This window comes from Mesoplodon bidens (genome assembly GCF_964165515.1).
Source record: "Mesoplodon bidens genome assembly, chromosome: 4".
Classification (NCBI taxonomy): domain Eukaryota; kingdom Metazoa; phylum Chordata; class Mammalia; order Artiodactyla; family Ziphiidae; genus Mesoplodon; species Mesoplodon bidens.
The window spans coordinates 152,626,372-152,651,123 of NC_138160.1; the positions used below are offsets into that span (position 1 = coordinate 152,626,372).

The 24,752-nt window shown below is 37.8% G+C and overlaps 1 protein-coding gene across 1 annotated transcript in view; it reads left to right on the forward strand.

Annotated features, from left to right (window-relative positions):
• The window catches only part of FAF2 (Fas associated factor family member 2), a 58,866-nt gene that overhangs the window by 20,102 nt on the left and 14,012 nt on the right, over positions 1–24,752 (forward strand). Inside the window, exons 2-4 of the mRNA XM_081232305.1 lie at positions 13,629–13,697; positions 20,773–20,907; positions 22,593–22,669. Coding sequence (XP_081088431.1) covers positions 13,629–13,697; positions 20,773–20,907; positions 22,593–22,669 — 281 coding nt within the window. The remainder of the gene's footprint in view (positions 1–13,628; positions 13,698–20,772; positions 20,908–22,592; positions 22,670–24,752) is intronic.

Sequence of the window (24,752 nt, forward strand, 5' to 3'; positions counted from 1 at the left end):
AGTTTGTCTCTCTTCTTTTGTTGCCTGTGCCTTTGGTGTCACATTCAAGAAATCATTGCCAAATCCAGTGTCAGGAAGTTTTTAGCTTATGTTTTCTCCTAAGAGTTTTATAATTTTAGGTTTTACTTTTGGGTCATGGATCCATTTTGAGTTAATTTTTGTATATGGTATTAGGTAAATGAGTAGGAAAAACACACTCCTCCTATGTTTCTCCTTTTCTCTGAATAGACATGTACGTTTTCCACACATCAAGCAATTCTTTTTTTTTTTTTTCAAGTTCTCATCATTTATTGATAAAGCAAAATCGTCCATGGCATTAGAGTCTAAGGAGCATTCTATGCAAAATCATGGTGAGTTACAGGACGAATAAGGCAATATTTTTACTCTTCAAGTTATAGTCATGGAATTAACCTGACTTTCCTTGGACTGTAGGACTTTTGCTGGGAGGAAATGATGCAGTGTGAGGTAGTGGAACATGTACTGTTTTTCTTTTTTAACATCTTTATTGGAGTATAACTGCTTTACAATGTTGTGTTAGTTTCTGTCAAGCAGTTCTCCTAGATTCAATTCAGTTCAGTTCTGACACTGTCTACCTGAAGTTAGCATCAGATCCCACGAGTTAAGAGCTCAGTCCCACAAGACTGCCCCCACTTCAGATGCCAATCACAAGTCCCAGTTGCCACCTGAACTTCTGACTGACCAGCTATATATTGGGGTTCACATGACCCCCTCCTTGGGTTTGATAATTTGCTAGAGTGGTTCACAGAACTCAGGAAAACACTTTCGTTTACTGGTTTATTACAAAGGATATAATAAAGGATACAGAAAAACAGCCAGGTAAAGAGATATCTAGGGCAAGGTCCAGAAGGGTCCCAAGTGCAGGGGAGCTTCTATCCCAGTAGAGTTGGGGTGCACCACCCTCCTGGCATGTAGATGGCTTCACCAACTCAGAAGCTCTCTGAATCTTACACTGTTGGGATATTTACAGAGGCTTTATTGCCTAGGCATGATTGATTTTAACTCCATTTTCAGACCCTCTTCCCTCTCTGGAGATTGGGAGGTGGGACTGAAAATTTGAAGCTTCTAATCATGGTTTGTTCTGTCTGATGGCCAGTCCCTATCCAGGAGCCCACCAAGAGTCACCTCATTAGAACAAAATACAATGATATCATCTAGAAAATTCCAAGGGATTTAGGATCTCTGTCAGGAACCAAGATCAAAGAACAAATATTAGAACAAAAGATGCTCCTGGTGCTCTTATCATGTAGGAAATTACAAGGGTTTTGAGAGCTCTGAGTCAGGAACTGGGGTCAAAAACTAAATGTTAGGACAAAAGAATCTCCTGGCACCCCTATCTGCAAGGGTTTTAGGAGCTCTATGTCAGAAACTGGGGGCAGAGACCAATATATATATTTCACAGTAAAGATCCAGCTTTTGCATGTGGATATCCAGTTTTCCAGCACCATTTGTTGAAAAAACTGATCTTTCCCCATTGAATGGTCTTGGCACCTTTGTCAAAAATTATTTTACCATATATGCAAGGGTTTATTTCTGGACTCTATTCCATTCCATTGGCCTATATGTCTGTCTTTGTGTCAGTACCACATTGTCTTGATTATCTTTGTGTCAGTACCACATTGTTTTGATTACTGTAACTTTATAATAAGTTTTGAAATCAGGAGGTGTGAGTCCTCTAGCTTTGTTCTTCTTTTTCAAGATTGTTTTGGCTCTTTGGGTCCCTTGAGATTCCATATGAGTTTTAGGGTTGGTTTTTCTATTTCTGCAAAAAAAAAAAAAAAGGCATTGGGATTTTGATAGGGATTGCTCTGAATCTGTAGCTCACTTTGGGTTTTTAACAGTATTGTCTTCCAGTCCATGAACACTGGGTGTCTTTCCATTTATGTAGGTCTTTAATTTCTTTCAGCAGTGTTTTGTAGTTTTCATTGTACAAGTCTTTCACCTCCTCAGTTAATTCATAGTATTCTTTTTGATGCCATTGTAAATGGAGTTGTTTTCTTACTTTCATTTTTAGAGTGTTCATTGTTAGTGTAAAGAAATGCAGCTGAAACTTGTGTGTTGACTTTGTATCCTGCTACTTTGTTGAATTCATTTATTAGTTCTAACAGGGATTGGGGGCAGTCTTTAGAGTTTTCTACATATAAGAAGTTATGTCTCAATTGATTTTAATAGATAGCTATCATACAAAATAGCTTCTCAAACCACAGTGAAATTAAAGTAGAAATTAATAACAGAAGTAAAACTGGAAGATTCACAAATGTATGTAAACAACACACTCTTAAATAACCAATGGATCAAAGAAGTAATCACAAGGAAAATTAGAAAATATGTAGAGATGAATGAAAATGAAAACAGAACATGCCAAAACTTACGGGATGCAGCAACAAATGCTTGGGGAGTGCTGGGGGCATTGGTAGCTATTAAACACAAATGTTAAAAAACACAAAAGATCTTAAGTAAAAAAAAATAATAATAAAAGAGTCTTCCCTGGTGGTCCAGTGGTTAAGACTCCGTGCTTCCCGTGCAGGGGGCACAGGTTTGATCCTTGGTCGGGGAACTAAGATCCCGCATGCCGCGCGGCGTGGCCAAAAAAAAAAAAAAAAAAAAAAATTAAAACACAAAAGATCTTAAATCAACAACCTAACTTTATAACTTAAGGGACTAGAAGGAAAAGAACAAACTAAACTCAGAGCTAGCAGAAGGAAGGTAATCTAAGGAACAGAGCCTAGGTAAACAACACAGAAAATAGAAAAATCAATGAAACCAAAAATTGGTTCTTTGAAATCAACAAAATTGACAAACCTTTAGCTAGGTGGACTAAGAAAAAGAAAAGATTCAGATTACTAAACAAATGAAAATGGAGCCGTTATTACCAGTTTTACAGAAGGAAAAAATGATTAGAAGAGAGTACTGTGAACAATTGTATGCCAAAAAGTAGATAACCTAGATGAGATAGACAAATTCCTAGAAATACAAAACCTACCAAGACTAAATCACAAAGAAATAGAAAATCTGAATAGACCTATAACCAGTAAGGAGATTGAATCCATAATCAAAAATCTCCCAACAAAGAAATGCCTTGAACCTGATGGCTTCACTGGTGAATTCTACCAAACAAATTTAAATAACTAATTCCAGTCCTTCTCCCAACTTTTTTAAAACATTGAAAAGGAGGGACACTTTCTAACTCATTCTTTGAGGCCAGCATTACCGCCATACCCAGATACCACTAAAAAACTACAGACCAATATCCCTTATGAACATTAATGCAAAAACCCTCGAGCAAATACTAGCAAACTGAATTCAGCAGCATATTAAAAGGATTATACACCATGACCAAGTAGGATTTATCTCTGGAATGCCAAGAATGCTTCAACATATGAAATTCTATCCGTGTAATACTCCACATTAAATAGTGAAGGGAAAAAATCCACATGGTCATCTCAGTTGATGTCCTTGTCCACATGAACTAAGTATAGTTTCATTATAACATTCTCATGTTTAATGTTTCCTTCATGTTTCTTAAAAATAATAGCTAAATTGAGCATTCTACACTTAATCTTTACAACCCAGTGGGTTAATTAGTATTTTAATTTACATTTTACCAAAAAGGAAACAACCTTAGGACTTCCCTGGTGGCGCAATGGTTAAGAATCCGCCTGCCAATGCAAGAGACACAGGTTCGATCCCTGGTCCAGGAAGATCCCACATGCCACAGAGCAACTAAGCCCGTGCACCACAACTACTGAGCCCACGCTCTAGAGCCCGCGAGCCACAACTACTGAGCCTGCGTGTCACAACTGCTGAAGCCCACGCCCCTAGAGCCCATGCTCCTCAACAAGAGAAGCCACCGCAATGAGAAGCCCGCGCACCACAACGAAGAGTAGCCCCTGCTTGCCACAACTAGAGAAAGCCCCCGCACAGCAACAAAGACCTAACGCAGCCAAAAATAAATTAAAAAAAAAAAAAAGAAACTGGACCTCAGAAAGATGCCTAAGTTCACCCAGCTAGTGGAATTAGAATGAAGGATTATTCAAGATTCTGGTGTCTTCTAAATTTCCAACAAAGCTCCACCACTTATTCCACCTACTCTTAATTGCTTGGATAAGACCTTCCTTTAGGTGAAGTTAAATTTTTTTTTCTTTTTAACTAAAGGCAGGACTTTTCAAAGCCTTTAAAAGATGTATTGGGAATTTCCAGAAAGGGGATTTGATAAGCAGCATTTTCCAGTCTTATTTGACACCAAACTCAAAAGAACAAAACTTAATTGTTGACCCTGGGCATAAAGGAGAAAAATTTTATGTACATCTGTGAGCTGTTTCTTAGCTACCAGTAGGTACAGTGAAGAAAGAAGAGACTGGGAATAAGAAGACTGGACAGTTCTGCCACCCTCATGCTCTGTGACTTGGGAAAGCTTGTTCACTTTGCTAAGCCTCAGTTTCCTTTTATGCAAAATGAGGGGTTGAAATATTGTCCTCAATTTATCTTTACTCTTCAGTGTGAAAATTGGAAAAATTCCAGATGTTTATTCTCAGTTGAATCAAAATTTTGTTGAAATTTTCCAAATTGAGAATTTATTGAAAACTTCTTGTTTTGAAACATGAATTAGTTAAATAATGGGAGGCAGTATAGCATAGGAGACAACCTGGACTTTGGACGTAGTTATTCTGGGTTTCAGTCTTGGCTCCACCACTTATCATTATTGTTAAACAAGGATATTCTTACACAAGGTATATAACCTCTTGAATCCTTGGGTTTCTCGGTGAAAATGAGGGCTTTATTACTTACATTGCCTATTACATCGTAATAGGTGCTTAGGAAATGGAAGCTGCTGGTATTTAATTTGGTAAGTCAGTAATTAAATGTGAATAATAAAGATCTGAGTGTAAGAGCTTTAGTTACAGATTAGAGCCGAGGTGTGATCACTTCACTTCCTTAAAGGACTTCAAATTCCATTTCTTCTGCCACTACTAGTGAGAGCACACTGCGTATTGCCTAAAGCAAAGCTATCTGTGTTGCAGGAAAGAGAGAACAAAGATCTCTGCTTTTTCCCAAGTTTCTCTCTGGGAATAACTGAAAACAAGTTAAAATATGCATTCTCAACAAGCTAGAGCCAACAAGCCAAGTGGAATTTAGAGAGTACTTAGATTTCAACTCAACCTCCTGCAGTGTTTGTTAGTATAATAAACAGATGAGGTGTGGAAAGAAACACTTCTTAGGAAAGCAGTCTAGTGATTACTGTAGAGTGATTAACTCTAGTTACCTAATCCCTATCCAAATAGTTGAATGAGACATCTGGTTACAACACTGTATGTCTATTGTTTGTGGTACCTTCCTTGAGTTATACTTAAGCAAGAGATAGATCGAGGATCACAGTATTTCAGATGTAGGTTGCAAAGTGGTGTTAACATCCTACTATCATCTGATTTGGGAGGAGGAAGTTGGACTAAGGTTCACACACATCCCTCCAATCTCCCCTATGCACTTTGCTAGTTAGAGATTGATTGGGGTTCTGGGTCTTTTTTGCCCTAAAGATAAGTACTTCCTTTCTCCTACTAATGCTGTCAGTCTGTTACATTTGTGTAAATTGATGTAACTAAATGTAACATTATGCTAAATCCTTGGGAGGGCAATTCATGGAAGAGGAGTTAGCTTTGAGGGGAGGCGGAAGGGAGAGATCATCTTGGAACAAGGGATATTTCTCAGTGAGACAGACTTGGATGGACCTGCCTGAATAGGGGATTTGTGGTAGACACTGGTCCTGAAAGATTAGAGGGAGAAGGAGGTGCCAAAGTTAAACTTTCTACTCATTGAAGCTCTCTTGTCCAGTACCATCTCAGATCATCTCAGATGTCAGTAGATCTGAATGTAAACCAGAGTTCTGAAGAGCAAGCCAGTTAGGTGAAATTACAGATTTAGCTAACCTTTATTGATCACTTACTGTGTACCTGAATTAGTGCGCGGTGTCTTCCACATAATTCTTTTTAAAGAGTCTCGATATTCTCAACTGATAATGGGTATGATGGCACTATCTCATGGAATTGTTGAGGAAACTGTGTAGTTCCTTACACAAAGTAGGAATAAATGAGTGATAATGAAAAGAACAATGTTTAAAAACTAGAGAGAGATAAAGAAGTAAAGTTGATCATTGGCTTGAGGGCAAGATGTTCATTTAAACATTTTCTACTGTATGCTAAGGCACTACACTAGGTCTAGGGGATATAGAGATAAATGGGTTCTCTTTTCAAAAGAAAGTTCCTATTAAAAGAATTACAGCCTGCTGAGTTCTAAACAAATTAGTTTAGGAGGAGCTTGAAACCAATGACTGAGGTTATTAAATATAAAATTCCCTCAACTTCTTGTTTCATCTCTGTTCTCTAAGTGCTTATAGCCAGACATGTTATTGCTGAGGAGAGAATTGGTAGCAAAGCTAATATAGTGTCTCCACCCAAACCTGTAATATTCTTTCTTTTTGAACAAAAGCTGGCATTGCAAAGCTTAATTGGCACTGAAATGACTATTAGTTTGACACATACTTAGTTTTTGACTCACGTTGAAACCAGCCCTATTCAATGTAAATTGGAATAATCCTTTTAAAGTGCATTTTAGCAGTATGTATCAACATAAAAATATGCATATTCCTCTCAGGGAAAACTGAGAATGTGGGGGAAAAAATGTATATTCCTTGGCCCATAATTTTAACTAGATCCTAAGGGGAAAAATCCTAAATACAGAGAAACTTTATAAACAGAAATGTTCATCAAAGTGCTGTTTTAATAGCAGAACATCAGAAGCAATTGCAAAATCTCTATGTAAATTGTTTTAGCCAATTAGAATATTATATAACCATTAAAATGGGTATGGAGACTAATGCATAAAGGAGTACTTGGTATAATAAGTAAGAATGCTCAAATTTGTACATATCTAGGAGAGAAGACTCTCATGGAGAAGAGAAAATTGAGAAATCTCCCCAAACCTTGACTGTATGCAGTGATGTGTGAAAGGTGGGGCTGGTTAGTGGAAAGAATGGGGTGGAAAGAGTGGTTCCCAAGCCAGGAGAGAAAACACCAGAGGAGTCCTACGAAGATCAGAAAGCCAAGGTGAATGGAGTTTTGTCAAGATGCTTACAGTCTAGAAAGGAGAAGCAAAGACCATTAATCAGTTCCCCCTGTATGTTTGTTTTTGTTTGTTTGTTTTTAAGTTTGGAAAGGAGATTGAATCAAAACTCTAAATCCTTTTCTTGGAATACAGGGAAGTGGTAGTGGTTGTGACCACAGGGAAACCTCTCCCTTCCTCATCTTTCTCTAGTATTTAAACTGTCTTAACCTAACTTATACTAGGTTTTTTAAAGTGCAAAACTGAGAGAAAACCCGGGTAGCCAACCCATATCTAGGTTATAAGTTACATCTGTTTTCAGACAGTGAGTGCCAGATGAGTTCGGCATGTTTTTCATTTGACTTTTTGGATCCTACTGGCTAGCTTTGAGGTCAGGAAATCCATTCCCGCACGATGCATTTAGCATCATGATATAATGAATAAGAGTGCATTCATCCTTGGCGGTCTGTTTCCACTTTTCCTCCTAATTTTTTTGAACACTGTATCTTAATATTTCTCTCCTACTTCCACATATTATCCAATCTTCTTGGCTCTGTCTTTACAATATAACCTCAATCTATCCTCTTCTTTCCCTTTTCACTGCTACGATCCTATGCTAAACCAGCATTCTCTTTCCCTAGGATTCCTGTATAGTTTCCTTGCTGTTTCTTGCTCTCTGTCATGCCCTCTACAGTTAATTCACAAAGCAACCAGAATGACTGGCTACATATGGTCATGACACTCCTGCTGAACTTAGAAGTAAGGCTCTGGGTTAGTGATTCTCAACTCTGACTGTACATTTGACTCAGCTGGAAGCTCCTTCCCTTCCAGGAAAAAATTTACCTGTGCCTAGCCTGCATATTCAGAGAATCTGATTAAATTGCTTTAGTTGGGGGGGGGTGTCTAGATAGCTGTAGATTCCCCTTGGATGCTTCTGATGTGCAAACTAGGTTGAGAGACACGACCTTAGATGAACTTCCCCTACCCTGCCTACTTCTCAGACCTTATCTGCCAACTTGTCAAGCTTGTTCTGTCTCAGATGTGTCTCTCCCACCCCAGTTTTGTTTTGTTTTTTCACTTTTTGTTTGGCTGCGTTGGGTCTTCGTTGCACGCAGGCTTTCTCTAATTGGGGTGAGCGGGAGCTACTTTTCATTGCGGTGCGCAGGCTTCTCATTGCGGTGGCTTGAGGAGCATGTGGCTTGTTGTGGAGCATGGGCTCTAGGTGCGCAGGCTTCATTAGTTGTGGCACGTGGGCTCAGTAGTTGTGGCTCGCGGGCTCTAGAGTGCAGGTTCAGTAGTTGTGGTGCTTGGGCTTAGTTGCTCCACAGCATGTGGGATCTTCCCACACCAGGGCTCGAACCTGTGTCCCCTGCATTGGCAAGCGGATTGTTAACCACTGTGCCACCAGGGAAGTCCTGTTTTTCCACTTTTGAAGTAAACTTTTTATTTTAGAATAGATTTAGATTTACAGAAAACTTTTTAAAATAGTATGCAGACTTCCCATATACCTTCACTCAGTGTTCCCTATTAACATCTTACATACTAGTTTGGTACATTTGTCACAATTAATGAACCAGTATTATTACATTATTATTAACTAAAGTCCACACTTTATTCAGATTTCTTTAGTTTTTACCTAATGTCCTTTTTCTGTTCCGGGATCCCGCCTTACATTTAGTGACTGTGCCTTCTTAGGCTCCTCTTGCCTGTGACAGTTTCTCAGACTTTTCCTGGTTTTTGATGACCTTGACAGTTTGAGGAGCGCTGGTCATGTATTTCGTGGATTGTCCCTCAATTGGGATTTTTGTGATGTTTTTCTCATGATGAGGCTGGAGTTCGGGGTTTGGGGAGGAAGACCACAGAGATAAAGTGCCTTTTCATTACATTTTATCAAGGGTACATATTATCAACAGGATTTATCGCTATTGATGTTGACCTTGATCATCTGGCTGAGGTAGTGTTTGTCAGGTTTCTCCATTATAAAGTTAATCTTTTTTCCTCCTTTTCCATACTGTACTCTTTGGAAGGAAGTCACTGTGCACAGCCCGTACATACCTAAAGAGTGAAGAGTTATGTTCTACCTCCTAGAAGGCAAAGTATCTATCTACGTAGTTACTTGGAATTCTGCACAGGATTTGTCTATTCTCCCCCATTTATTTATTCAGTCATATATTTCTGTTCATATGGACTCAAGGATGTTTATTTTGTACTTTGGATTATAACCTATTACTACTTTATTTTCTTGCTCTAATTGTACCAGCTTTGGCCATTGGGAGCTCTTTCAGTTGATTCCTGTATCACTTTGATATATTCCCATCATTATGGGGTTTGTTGAGCACTCCTTTACTTTCTGGAACTACAGGATTCTCCAGGCTCATCTTGTGTATTTTCTGCTCCAGTCCTAGAATTAGCCATTTCTCCAAGGAACCTGGTTCCTTTTATTGGAGAACAGTATTAGAAACCAAAATCTGGGCATTATGTGTGCTTGCTATTGGGGTGTGTGTTGTTGCCTCTAGGCCCTCTCAGCTGATAGAGCAAGGACATACATGTTTGTATACTAAGCTAACTAGTTCTATATGCAACCATCTGTCTAAATTAAACTTAAAAATGAGTTGATTCAGATGTTTCCAACTCTCACCCACGTGGATCATTCCAGCCTTCTCCCCTCGACTATCTGTAACTTCCCACTTCAACAATGAGAAAACTGGCTCCCACTCTCTGTTTAATTGTTCAATTTCAGTATATGGATATAGTGCTTCAGAATGAACATATACAGTGAACCAACTCTGTCAACTAGAGCACAGTGCTTGTGTGCAGTTCCTTTTGCCTTTAGTCTTACGGACTGCACTCATTTCCAGAGTTTTAGGTTAACACCTTTTCCTTCCACTGCATTCAGTGAGGATGTTTCATATATTTTTAATACCATTAGATTATTTTGTCACAGTCTGTGTTCTATCCTGGGATCCTCTCACCTAAATTATTTTTTAAATTTCTGTACATTAAGGTTCACTCTGCTGTAAAGTTCTGTGGGTTTTGACAAATGCATAGTGTCATGTATCCATTTGTCTCAGAGTTTTTGCATTTGTCCTTCTGCCTGGAATACTCTTCCCACATATTTTCCCATGACTGGACCCTTATCTTTCATCAGGTCTCTCCTGAAATGTTATCTCCTTGGAGAGTCCTTCTTTGAGCACCCAATCCTAAGGAATCCCCCAGCCTAAATTTTTGTTCATTTATTTTCTCTGTGTGTGTGGTTTGTTTTGCTCAGTCTCTCTCTAGTAGGATACAAGCCTAATGAGTGCAGGGACTGTATTTGTATCCTGGATATCTAGAATACCAGATCAGTGAATATTTGTTGATATATGAATAGTCCTTTCCTAGCATATTGCTAGTGCATGTTTTTAATACTCATCAGTAGTGACTGAAAAGCAGGCTTATTCAAGTTGGGCTTCTAGTTTACCCTGATTCACTACTTATACAATAAAAGGGTTTTGCTTGCATTAGGTTAAGTATTTCAGTATACTGAAGATGTACAGTTACCCTGATTGTACTCTCCTACAGTGTTCATAACCCCTTTTTTAAAAAGTTATTTTAATAAGTGACGTATAATCTCTGGTCCCACTTAGAATTGTACAGTACCGTGGGTTTCCTGGCCTGGCTGTACATTAGAATCAACTGAGGAGCTTTTCAAAAAACCCACTGATTCCTTGGCTCCATCCCTGACTTATTGATCTACAGGAAGATTCTGCAAATATGTATTTTTAACAGCCAGCTTAGCATCTAGTTCTGACTAGATGGAGTTTAATTAAAACCCCAGGGTATTAAGGTACAATGAGTTTTGGTGAAATTTTCTAGAGGATTTCACTTTAGTAGCTATGATTATTGAAGCTTATACTAAAAGGTCTTTTTAACTTGGACAGTCTTTTTCTGCAACCTTTTAAGCCCTTAACTGTGTGCTAGGTACTGGGGAGCATTATATAGAGATGAATCACAGACACTGCTCTTAAGGAGCATGCATCCTCTGATAAGGCAGTAGAATGAGTGTAAATAGTCATAATAGATGATAGAAAATAATAGGTTCATAAGAGAGGTAGAAAACATTTTTGGTAAAGACACAGTAGTCATTCATACCCTGAGAAGAAGGTAAAAGTAAAGTCCAATTCTTAAAGAGAATGTACAGAGAGGAAGTGGAACCCTGGACATCCCAGTTCTCTGCAATGGGCTGTAAGGAAATCAAAAGTTAAAGGGGATCCTATTATAAGCCAGAAGGCAATAGCCAAACTGGTAAGAGGCCCGCGGTGGTCAGGAAAAAATCCACATTGTCAGAGCTGTCAAAGCCAGTGGTTCTTAATAGAGCTCTAGAGTTCTTAACAGAGCTTTCCAATTGCAGTATTGAAAATTTTGTAGTATTTTAAACATAAAAATATATTAGCAGGGACTTTCCTGGTGGCACAGTGGTTAAGAATCCGCCTGCCAATGCAGGGGACACAGGTTCGAGCCCTGGTCCAGGAAGATCCCATGTTCCACGGAGCAACTAAGCCCATGCACCACAACTACTGAGCCTGCTCTCTAGAGCCCGCAAACGACAACTACTGAGCCCGTAAGCCACAACTACTGAAGCCTGCACGCCTAGAGCCTGTGCTCCACAACAAGAGAAGCCACCACAATGAGAGAAGCCTACGCACCGCAACGAAGAGTAGCCCCCACTCGCCGCAACTAGAGAAAGCCCGCGCGCAGCAACAAAGAACCAATGCAACCATAAATAAATAAATAAATAAATAGTTCAGTTTAAAGAAAAAAGCAAAGTTTCTATACTACTTGTGTAATTAAAAAAAATAAACAACTGCATACCTAAAGAATGCAAACTTCAGTTTTTGGTTTTTTTCTTCTAAGCTCTGGAAAGTATATTCAAATAGTCCAAATTAAATCCCTCATGTTGTACATAAAGGAAGCTAGAATTAAAACATGTTTGGTCACTGATCACAGGGCACAGAACCAAAGCAAGAATCTCAGGCTCCTGACTCACCAGTACATGTTACGACATTCTTAGCAGATAGATCAATCTCTTTTTCCTGTTGCTTGCTGGTTATTAAGAGGAATTTCTTGAGGATAGAGACTATTGTATTCATCCCTATATCCCTGGACATAGTAAGTAATACGCAGAATAGATAATAAACTGTAGATATGTGTTGCATGAAAGGATGGATGGATGGGTTTGGCTTTTGTATTAGACCTTGAAGGAAGGCTAGGATTTAGCTCTGTGGAAATTCTGGTCATTAGGTGTACACATAAGCTGTTAGATTTGTTGAGTATCGGACACCTAAAGGGAAATAGAAAATAATGTAGAAAGCTAGGTTGGGGCCACATTATAGAAACAATTGAATGCCAAGCTAAGGATTTTGGATTTTATTATCCAGTCAGCTGAAAAGTTTTGAGCAGAGAAATAACACACACGGGAGTGGGGAGACCAGAGGAGGTAGGGAAGAGTTAGGAAGAGGAAGAGGAAGAGAAATTAATTATTTTGACAATTCACTTGAGGTGTCATTAAAGCTTGATTGAAGATGCCGGCTCAGGGAATGGAAATGTGGTTATAGATATAGAAAACAGTCAGAACTTGATTACTGATGAAGTCTGTAGTTCAAGGGATAGAGTACTCAAAGATGAGGCTGAGGTTCCAGATGTCATATTTGCCTGTATATTTTGGAAGGTGGTGATGTCATTAACACATACAGTGGTTTTAAATGATGCATTTGTGGTACTGGTGCCACATCTAGGTAGAAATGTTGAATAAGCTATTGGAAACATGCTGCTAAACTTCAGAAGAGGTGACAGGTCCAGAAATTTATGAGTCATTTGAGTAGAAAGGGTCATTGAGGATTGCCAGGAAGAGGCAAAAGCCAAGGACACATCCTTAGGGAAATTTCTACATTTAGAGGGGATAGGAGAAGAGCCAAAGAAGGAAATGTGGTCATAGACGAAGTGAAACCTGAGGATAGTACAAGGAGAAGGGAGCAGGGAAAGTACATATTGGAGGGAAACACCTGAAGTACAGACCTTTTGATAAAATGTTTTACACATTTTGTATTATAAGCTAATAGGTAAAATGATGTAAGTTAGTGAAAGGCATTACATTTGCAGAAAACCTGCATTTTTATATCAGTATGTATTATAAACAGTAGATGTTTATCATTAAAGACTTTTTCTGGGCGCAGAGGTTGAAGAAGTCTTTCATTTTTTAAACTTGAATTTGAGAGAATATTGATTTTGATCAAGTAATCTTGAAAGCCTTGAAGTTTTAAAAGACAAGAGATTTTCATTTTTTTTTCGTTGTATGGGAGTAACATCTACAATAACTGGCTGAATAAATTCTGAATAGTGACGTTTTACCATACTTGAATATCTGCCTTCAAAACTTTATTTTCCCAGCGGTATTCGTAAGTATTCTATTAGGGGTAAAAATATCCAATATGTACTGTTGGTTTTTCCCTAAGTAACTTTTTGTTTTTATCTTTCAGGATCTGACTGGCATAGAATCTATGGACCAATGTCGCCATACCTTGGAACAGCATAACTGGAACATAGAGGTATAATAGGATTCATTGTGAGCTTACTTATATTTCTTTTTCCCTGGTCTGATAACAAATCTCAAAGACACGTGTTTTTTTTTGTTTGTTTCTTTATGAATGTCTGAAAATTTTTTGTGAAAGGTAACGAACTGTACCTTTTCTGCAAAGTCCCTCCTTTTGCAATCCATGTTAAGTTTTGAGATTTAGCCATTTGAATACATTTTAGCTCGGTTCATTCATCCTGTGTAGCAGGTCTCCTCTATGAGTATACCGTTAAAAAACCCCACCGCCCTGTTAAGGCTTTTCCTTTCTCTACTGTCTTGCTATCACAAAGGTGCCTGCAGTTACCACGCAGGGCTGTCTTGGACGCCTACTTCTGGGTGGAATTGCCAGTGGACGGCAGGTGGCACATATTTTTTTTCACAGCAAGAATCTTCTCTCTCTAGAAACAATAAATGCTGGAGAGGGTTTAGAGAAAAGGGAACACTCACTCTTGCACTGCTGGTGGGAATGTGAATTGGTACAGCCACTATGGAGAACGGTATGGAGGTTCCTTAAAAAACTACAAATAGAACTACCATATGCCCCAGCAATCCCACTACTGGGCATATACCCTGAGAAAACCATAATTCAAAAAGAGACATGTACCAGAATGTTCACTGCAGCTCTATTTACAATAGCCTGGAGATGGAAACAACCTAAGTGTCCATCATCTGATGAATGGATAAAGAAGATGTGGCACATATATACAGCCATAAAAAGAAACGAAATTGAGCTATTTGTAATGAGGTGGATAGACCTAGAGTTTGTCATACAGAGTGAAGTAAGTCAGAAAGAGAAAGACAAATACCGTATGCTAACACATATATATATGGAATTTAAGAAAAAAAAATGTCATGAAGAACCTAGGGCTAAAACAGGAATAAAGACACAGACCTACTTGAGAATGGACTTGAGGATATGGGGAGGAGGAAGGGTAAGCTATGACAAAGCGAGAGAGAGGCAGGGACATATATACACTACCAGACGTAAGGTAGATAGCTAGTGGGAAGCAGCCGCATAGCACAGGGAGATCAGCTCGGTGCTTTGTGACCGCCTGGAGGGGTGGGATAGGGAGGGTAGGAGGGAGGGAGACGCAAGAGGGAAGGGATATGGGAACAGATGTATATGTGTAACTGATTCACTTTGTTATAAAGAAGAAACTAATACACCATTGTGAAGCAATTATACTCCAATAAAGTTGAAAAAAAAATCTTCTCTCAATAGATGTTTTTTCAAATTTACAGCTGTTTAGTCTTTAAAAATAAATTTGTGGGAAAGGTGAAGATTATGATCAAAATTTATAAAATCATAGAAAAGATTGTGACCAAATCCCTCAGTATAGTGTCCCTCTCTCTTTATTTTTTCTTAATTACTCTTTGAGAAAAATACTGGTTTTTAAATATTTGGTTTGTAACCAGATACCATCATGTGAACCTTTTTCTTACATATTTCATAATTTATTCTTTTGGATTTTCTAGATAGTTGTATCATCTGCAACTACATGATTTTTTTTTCAGTATATGGATCTTTCGGGTTTTTTGATATTGAATTGGCTAGAACATCAGAACAGTCTCAATTAATAATGGTAATAGCAGACATCTTGTCCTCACTGTAATGCCTGTGATGTTTTATTATCAAGTGTGATGCTGGTGATGTTATTATTTTGAGATAGAACTACTAGAATGTAATAAGCTCCATGAGAGCAGAGTTTTTTTGGTTTTGTTAACTGCTGTATTCCCAGCATATAAATTTGATCCTAGTACATCATAGGCTCTCAAATATTTATTGACTGTTCTTCCATTCTTGGTATATTAATATATCAAGAGTGGATGTTGAATTTAATCAAGCACCCTTTTGATATCTGTTGAAATTACTGTTTAATTATGGTATATTATTTGAATAGGGTGCTGGATTTCTGAAAATATACTCCTAAGTGATATTTAGTTATTCAGCACTATTTTTGAGCAATTAAATTCTAGGCTCTGGCACTATGCCAGCAAATAAGACTAAGTCCCTACTCTCATGGAGCTTAATTCTAGGTAATTTAACTTTGCAATAAATGCTATGAATAAGATGAGTATAGAAAATAGAACAAAGAGGATCAGGAAAGTTATTTTAATAGGGTGGTCAAATAAAGCCTTTCTGGGGAGGTTATATTTGAGCTGACACCTGAATGATGAAAAGGAATAACGAATGTGAACATTTAAGGGGAATGCATTTTAGGCAGAGGGAATGATGTCGCTCTGTATGATACTCTGGTGTTGTCTCCTTGTTAGGCTTTGATTTCAAGCATATGCTGACTTTATAAAATGACTGACTTGATAAAATGAGTTGAGAAGCCTAGATAGCATAGATTTGAAAGAAGGCACTTGAAAACTTATTTCTGTCTGTTCTTTGTTAACTTCTTCATGGTTTCCCCATTATTCGTAATCTATTTGTTGATAAGCTTTCTTAGAAGATGCTTTTTTCTTAGAGATTTCCAGGTTATTTAGCATAGGCTATACAAAGCAGCATATCATTACTCTCTTCTGTGTCTGTTCTATTATCCTCTCTTCTCATTGTTTTTATTATGCTTATTTTCCTTTTTTAAAAACGAGACTTGCTGGAGACTAGTTTATTTTGTTTGTTTTGTTTATAAAAAGCTCTTATATTTATCAGTTCTTTTCTGTTTATTAAGCAAAATCTCTCTTTAATGTATTTTTTCATACTTTTGTAGGTTTACATTTTTTTAGCATTATGATTTTTGCAGCTTAGTTAATTTATTTGTACTCTTTCTTGCATTTAAGGCTGTGAATTTTCTTCTGAAACTGTATTTTAAAAGTTTTTCATTTTCTTCTTTGGCCCAAGAGTTATTTAGAAACATATTTGGAATTCCTAGTAGCTTGTTTTTTTTGTTTATCCTTTTCATATTAATCTTTTATTTTATTTATATAATTTAATATTTATATATTAAGGTCCTTGTCATTTAATAACATTCCATTAACATTATGAAATATATATTTTTTAAAAATTAAATTCTTAAAATTAGAGAAAAATATAGAGATAAAAGGAGCCACCATGTACCTACCATCCAGCTCCTGAAAGCAGGCATTTTGCAATACTTGTTTCAAATTTCTTTTAAACAAATATAGATAAAATTGAAGCCCCCATTGTCAGTTGCTTGCATGTCATCCCTGTCTGCACCCCCTCCCTTTCTTTCCTAGAAGTAACCACTCTCAACAACAGTGGTTGTCAAGGAATGTGTTTTTTGTGGGATGAAGGTTTGGTGTCTGTATTCAATCAAGCTTATTAAATGTACAATTAGAGTCTGCTGTTTCTTTTTTTTCTGGTTACTTAATAAGACTACTTGACATGATGAACTTGAATGTGGTTTTATAGATTTCTTTATTTTTCATTGGTAATGTCTTTGTTTTTTCCTGATTACAAAACCAGTACATGTCTGCGAACAATTTAAGAGTTTATAAAGTTGAAAATGAAAGTTCTTAATAACCATACTTGAGATAACTACTTTTGATGTTTTAGTATATTATATGTCCTTCCAGACTTTCTTATATATACACCTCTGCTTAGTGTGCTGATAATATTAACTTTCCCAATGTTAATAACAAATATATCAAAGAGAATGCTTTTCTATATGCTGTGGGAAGGCAGTACATGGTGCAAATAAAATGCATTAATAAATTCTATGTTTATTTGGTGGGGGAGACGTTCTAACTTTTATATAGTTTGACTATTTTATTTGATGCATGAAGACCCGTGGCCATTAGAACTTTCTTGTAATAACATATCCTTTGTTAATATCAGATGATGCTTTTTACTTTAAATTCTAATTTGGTTTATTACTATTGCTGCCCCTGCTTTATTTATTTATTGTTTTACAGTTAATCTGGTATAATGTCAACCATGCTTTAACATGAAATGACGTATAGAAATATTAAAAACTTGTTGCAAAAATACCCATGCACCCACACAGGAAAAGAATTCCACAGTGTTAAGAAGAAAATGCTCACCCTTAATCCCATCATTTCATGGATAGCTAGTGTTAAATTTTAGTGTATATCCTTTCAGACTATTTTTGTTAGTTTATATGGCTATATAGATTTATATATAATTTTCTTGTTACACAAATGGGATTATGCTATATTTACATTTTTTCACTTTTAGTAACTCATAAAAATAATACATAAAATACATAAAGATAACTGTCATTTGAAGACGTACAGATGGTGGCCAATAGGCACATGAAAAGATGCTCAACATCACTAATTATTAGAGAAATGCAAATCAAAACTACAATGAGGTACTATCTTACACCGGTCATAATGGCCATCATTAAAAAGTCTACAAATAACAAATGCTGGAGAGGGTGTGGAGAAAAGGGAACCTCCTACACTGTTGGTGGGAATGTAAGTTGGTGCAGTCACTGCGGAAAACAATGTGGAGGTTCCTCAGAAAACTAAAAATAGAATTACTGTGTGATCTAGCAGTCCCATTCCTGGGCCCATATCCAGATAAAACTATAATTCAAAAAGATGCATTCACCCCTGTGTTCATTACTATTCACAATAGCCAAGACATGGAAACAACCTAAATGTCCATTGACAGATGAATGGATAAAGAAGGTGTCGTGTATATATACAATGGGATACTACTCAGCCATAAAAAAGAATGAAATATTGTCGTTTGCAGGAACATGAAGTTCAAACAAAGCCTAAGATTAAATATGAAAAAAATCCTGCTCAGATCATTTGCCTACCACTATTTCTCAGTCCTACACCCCCAACATAGCAATATTAACAATTTCTTTTGCTTTTTTCCCAGATATTTTTGTGCCTGTCTAAAAATACGTATATTTTTCTCCAAAGAGCTTCTGTTTATATGGGCTGTATCTATTGATATCTATTACCATATGACAAATTAAAACTGAAATTGTTCTGTTCATTAATTCACTTTAAAAATAATAAACTCGGGACTTCCCTGGTGGCGCAGTGGTTAAGAATCCGCCTGGCAGTGCAGGGGACATGGGTTCGATCTCTGGTGGAGGATCCCACATGCTGCGGAGCAACTGAGCCTGTGCGCCACAACTGCTGAGCCTGTGCTGTAGAGCCCGTGCTCTGCAACAAGAGAAGCCACCACAATGAGAAGCCCGCGTACTGCAATGAAGAGTAGCCCCCCTCGCTGCAACTAGTGAAAGTCTCACGCAGCAACGAAGACCAAATGCCAAAAAAAAATTTTAAATAATAATAATAAATAAATAAACTCATTACATGTTAACATAAATGTTTGCAGACTTTTTTGTCTGGCTTAATAGAAAACAGCTGGATTTTCATATTCACTTCTGCTTGTAATCTTTTGTGATATGTAGTTTTAGTTGAAGTATGTGAAGAAAATCTGGCTTCACCCAGGTATGTAGTTTACCATTTTAACCATTTTTAAGTGGCATTGCAATTCAGTGGCATTAATTTAATTACATTTACATTGTTGTTCAACAATTACTATCCATCTTTTTTTTTTTTAATTTATTTTTGGCTACATTGGGTCTTTGTTGCTGCGCGTGGGCTTTCTCTAGTTGTGGTGAGCGGGGGCTACCCTTCGTTGTGGTGCGCGTGCTTCTCATTGTGGTGGCTTCTCGTTGCGGAGCAGAGGCTCTAGGCGTGCAGACTTCAATAGTTGTGGCACGCAGGCTCAGTAGTTGTGGCTCGCGGGCTCTAGAGCGCAGGCTCAGTAGTTGTGGCGCATGGGCTTAGTTACTCCGTGGCATGTGGGATCTTCCAAGGCATGTGGGATCTTCCCGGACCAGGGCTCGAACCTGTGTCCCCTGCATTGGCAGGCATATTCTTAACCACTGCGCCACCAGGGAAGTCCCCACCCTCACTTCTGACAGCAACTGCAAGTTCAAGGTGTTCCTAAAACCACCTTCAGATTTGATAATTCACTAGAAGAGCTCACTGAAAGCTATTATAACTCATGGTTACAGTGTATTACAGGGAAAGGATACAGATTAAAATCAGCTAATGAAAGAGGCACTTAGTGCAGAGTCTTGAGTTCCAAACACAAAGATTCCTTACTCCTCTCATGGAATCAGGACATGTTACACTCCTGGCACAAGTGTGTGACAATATGCATGAAGTATTACCAACCAGGGAAGCTCACCTCAGCTTCAGTGTCCAGAGTTTTCACTGGGGCTTCATTACATAGGCATGATTGATTTGATTGGTTGCCTATGTAATTGAACTCAGTCTCTAGGTTGACTGATACTGCATTACCCAAAATCCCCAGCCTAAATTACATGGTTGGTCTTTCTAGGGTGGTCACCCCTACCCTAGGATCCCATAGCAAAGATACTCTTATCAGGTGTGACATAGATTATCTCCAGAAGTCGAAGGCAGTGATCAGACCTCCTCTTGTGTAAGGCCAAATTTTTTTACTACACTGGGACAAATATCCATTTTCAGGGGCAGAGTTAGGAAAGGAATGAGACTTTTTACTGAAGATCATCTGTCTGCGAGGAATTATATTAGAATCTTTGTGTATGGTCACCTCATTAATTTTTCAAATTAACCCTGAGAAGTATTGTTTCTTCATTTTGCACATGAAAAACTGAGGCACAGAATCCAAGCAACTTCTCTGAGTGCTGGAGCTAGGATTTAGACCTAAGTTTCTCTGCTCCAAAGCCAAGCCTTCCATCAAACACCAACCCATCAGGATTGCTCCATTGCACAGCTCTGGGGACACCGCCTGCATTGCTGTGTTCTCTGTGGATGGTTTTCCTTACACTTGTACAGTAAAGCACCTTGTATCCCAGCCACCGTAAATAACACATACCATCTGAATAAAAGCAGTGAGCTTCCAGACAAGTTCCTAGTACTACTCTACTGTGTATGAATTCTGGAGCCATCACCACACATTGCCTCCTACCATAGCAAGTTAAAGAAAGGTTCATGAATATATACTCCCTGGTGACCTGTTTCGAAACACCAGCAATGGTTGTCTCATCTCTTCTAGGTTGATTAGAGCATCACTGAAGCTCTTGCTGTTCTTTTCTTCTCAGGCTGCTGTACAGGACAGATTGAACGAGCAAGAGGGTGTACCAAGTGTTTTCAACCCACCACCATCCCGACCCTTGCAAGTTAATACAGCCGACCACAGGATCTACAGCTATGTTGTTTCAAGACCACAGCCAAGGGCAAGTTATTTCATAGCTGGAATTTCTCCCTTTTTTATTTTAAAAGTTCTTCCACTTGGTTATGTTGATCTCTGTATGATAGGAACAAAAGGAATATTCAGAATATAAACCTGTTAACTTGACCTAACTCCTTGGTAGGTTTATTGGGTTTATCATTTTTCCTTTATTCCTTAATGAACCAATGAAAGTATCCTTTTTTTTCCTGTTCTATGCCAATTATTTGAAGAGTTTTCTGTGCCTTGTTTATAGCACTTCATCTACATGTATTTACATGTCTAAAAATGTTTACTACATGTTTAATAGATCTTCCACTTTTAAGTTAGAGTGTTTACTGAATTCTTTGTTGCTTCATTTTACTTAATTTTAAGCTACTTCTAGGGAAGTACTTGTAATCTCCGTGGGAGCCTTGGCCATATCTTTGAAATTAGTCTTGAAGGGCTAGCAGCAAGGAGGTGAGTTCAGTTAAATTCAGCAGGCATTTAAGAGTGTTCCAAGGTACTTGATATTTTGCTGTTGGGGATCTAGAGATGAATAAAGAGGCATTCTTCCCTCTTCAAATTATTCACAGTCAAATTAGGGAAGTTAGGTGTGTATACTGATAGTGAACACTCCAGGGAACTTTTTGGAGTTTCTTATTCTTGGAGTTCCACTCACCTCTTATACTTGGATTTAGAATTTACTCCATCACTCCTTTTTGTGGAGTACTTGATAATGTTTTAAAAATAGTTTCTAAGTAGCTGTTTTGGGGTATTCTGAAGTAGAACAGCACAGATTCCTAGAGCAATTATATGATTCAAGGAGTAGTTCTAGGGAATTCCCTGGCGGTCCAGTGGTTAGGACTCTGCACTTTCAGTGCTGAGGGCCCAGGTTCAATCCCTGGTCAAGGAACTGAGATCCTGCAAGCCGTGTAGTGTGGCCAAAAAAAAAAAAAAGAAAAAGAAAAAAATTTTTTTCTATTTTAAATTAAAAAAAAAAGGAGTAGTTCTGTGTGTGTCCAATGTTTCTCCAGTTTGTTTTGGGCTTGACTGTGTTTGGGACCCTAATGTCCACTAATGGAGCTCCAGAGCTCTAGAGCTCCCTGGCCATGGACACAAAGGATCTCAGGTTAACACAATATACCGTGTAAGAAATGCTTTGTAAGCTAAAGAGCCCTATATATTTGCTAATTAATAATAAGAGCAGCAGTAATCAACACTGTTAAAATAATAATTAAGAGTATTACCAAGATTAGCAGCTGTTTGGAGATTTATAATTGTGGTTAATATAATTATTTGTCATTTATATACAAATGTCCAAGGTAGCAATAGTGGTTATCTTTCTTGTTATTTCTATATACCACATTTTAATGTATTAAGTCTAAAAAGGAAAGAATGAATATTTATGATTTGGGGAGGAAAACTGGCAACTGAATTTGACAGCTAATGTATGTAAGTAGCTATAGAATAAGTGTTCAAGCAGATTTAATACAAAAATTATTGTGTAAAAGAAAAATTTAATAGTATTAGATGAAGTGAGGTCAAAGGTAGTTGGTTTTTAAGAAGGATGAGGTGGGCCAGGAAACGGGAACCTTGTTTTGCGGAGAGAGAAATTACAAGAAAAGAACAAAAAAGAATGAAAATCTTAGCTAGCAATTAAGGTATTAGGGATTGAGAGAATGATATCTAACTTTGTTTTTGGAATTTCAGGGGCTGCTTGGATGGGGTTATTACTTGATAATGCTTCCATTCCGGTTTACCTATTATACAATACTTGATATATTTAGGTATGTACCTTTGTATGTATGTGTTAGTAGTAACAAGGTAGGCGTTGGAGCTGAAACATAGACCAGAATAAGCATTACGCTCTATCAATTTTGGCTTGCCAGTTTGCCATCAGATTGAATACTTTCCCTGAAGTATTCATATAGCATGAAAATATTTTCGGTTTTTCAGACATAACAACAGATGTTATCATTTTCACAAATAAGTCTGCCTCCCTATCCCACATGTTTGTCCCCCTACATTCCCTAGTTAATCTTCACACCCTTTCCTTTCCAACCTCTGTTATCTTTACTAGCTTCACACTCCTTGTAACTTTTACCCTAAATCATTTTACAACTCATAATTCCAACAAATTCTTTTGCTCTGAGATGACCTACTTTCTTCTGAATTCCTCCTATAACAGTTTCACCATTCTAGACACACTTTCTGTACATTTTCCTCTCCTGGCAACCCGTAGGTTGCTGGCACTGGAACCCTTCCATATGTGTACCCCCTTGCTTCACACTTTCACCTTTCTTCTTAATTCCTTCATGTACCATTTGGAGAGCTCAGCACAGGAAGCTACAGAAAGGCTGGAAAATGTCAAGGGGCCCAAGTTTCTGGCACATCAGACTTGGGGTGTCTGGTCTGGAACTCAGTAGTAGATGAACCCACACCTAGACTTCATGGAGAGCTAAAATGTTTTATGGGCATCCACGCCAACAGCTGGAGCCTTGCATACAGGACATTCTACACCTTCCTCTAAATATGGGCTGATCTTTGCCTTGCTCTAGGGAGCAGAGCCTGAACATAAGGACCCAGCAGCTGCAGAAGTGTTAGGATCAGACGATGCCTAAGAATGGGCATGTAAAAACCTTTAAAATCATAATGAAGTCTTAGTTGACATCTCTATTTTTTTTTTAAAAGCTGATTGTCCTAAATTGTGTTGGCCATTGGAATATATTGTAATGAGAATCAAAAAAAAATTAAAACCTTTATCCATTCATCAAAATTTGAAAACTTATAGAGTAATAAGATAATCCTAAAATACTTGATTTCAGAGAAATTTATCAAAACATTAATCTTCTTAAGGATTTCTAATCACTCCCCCACATACACAGCTTCTTACCTTTGTTTTTAATTTGCTCTGGAATGTTTGTGTCAATGAGTTTGATTGGATTACTCAGGAGAAATTCCAAGTGAAATGTATATATGGGGAATTTGTTAAGGGGATAAGGAATTGGCTCAATATTTGGTAAGGAAGTTATCATAGTTTAGTCAGCTTTTCTATGCTGATACTTCTTTAAGTATATGAATATTGTTTGCTTTCCTTGGGAAAAAATATGCATGGCATGTGTTACTAATTTTAATGCAACTGTATCATCCAAGTAACTTATTTAATGTTATGTAGCACATTGACTTATCAACCCCCTGCTCCTTTGCCTTTTATGGAAACCCAGAGGATAAATAAATGGTACTATATAAATGTGATAAGATGGGCTCTTTAGAAACAGATGTGTGGTACCGTCTTTAACCTTACAGTAACTGCCAGGTCTCCAACTCTGCCAGTGTTGTCTAGATCCATTTTATAACTTCCTCCATGGATGCTGTCAAGCATAAATCAGTGAGCAGAATTTACTTGCCCCATTGAAGAGCAAGTCAGTCATGACTGCAAGTTTGGATTTGAAGTTCTTGTCCATAATTTGAATAGTTTGGGAATGTGGACTCAATTCAAAATCCCAGAAGAACAGAAAGGAAAGGGAGAGGCAAGTAGAAGAACCAGAAAGAGATACAGCTCTGTTCTAGAATAACACTAATAGAACTTTCTGTGATGATGGAAATGTTCTATATCTGCAGTGTCTAGTGCGGAAGCCACTAGCCACATGTGGCTGTTGAGCACTTGAAACGTGGCTGGTGTGAGTGAGGAAGTGAATTTTTAAAATTGTATTTAATTAAATTAATTTTCTTGGTAATTTAGATAGCCACATGTGGCTCGTGGCTGCTGTTTTAGACAGTGCCGTTATGGAGAGTATGGGGGCACAGCCTGACCTGTGATCTTTTTGGTTATTGCGTCTTCCTTTCCCAGTTCTTATAGCCCTAAATTTT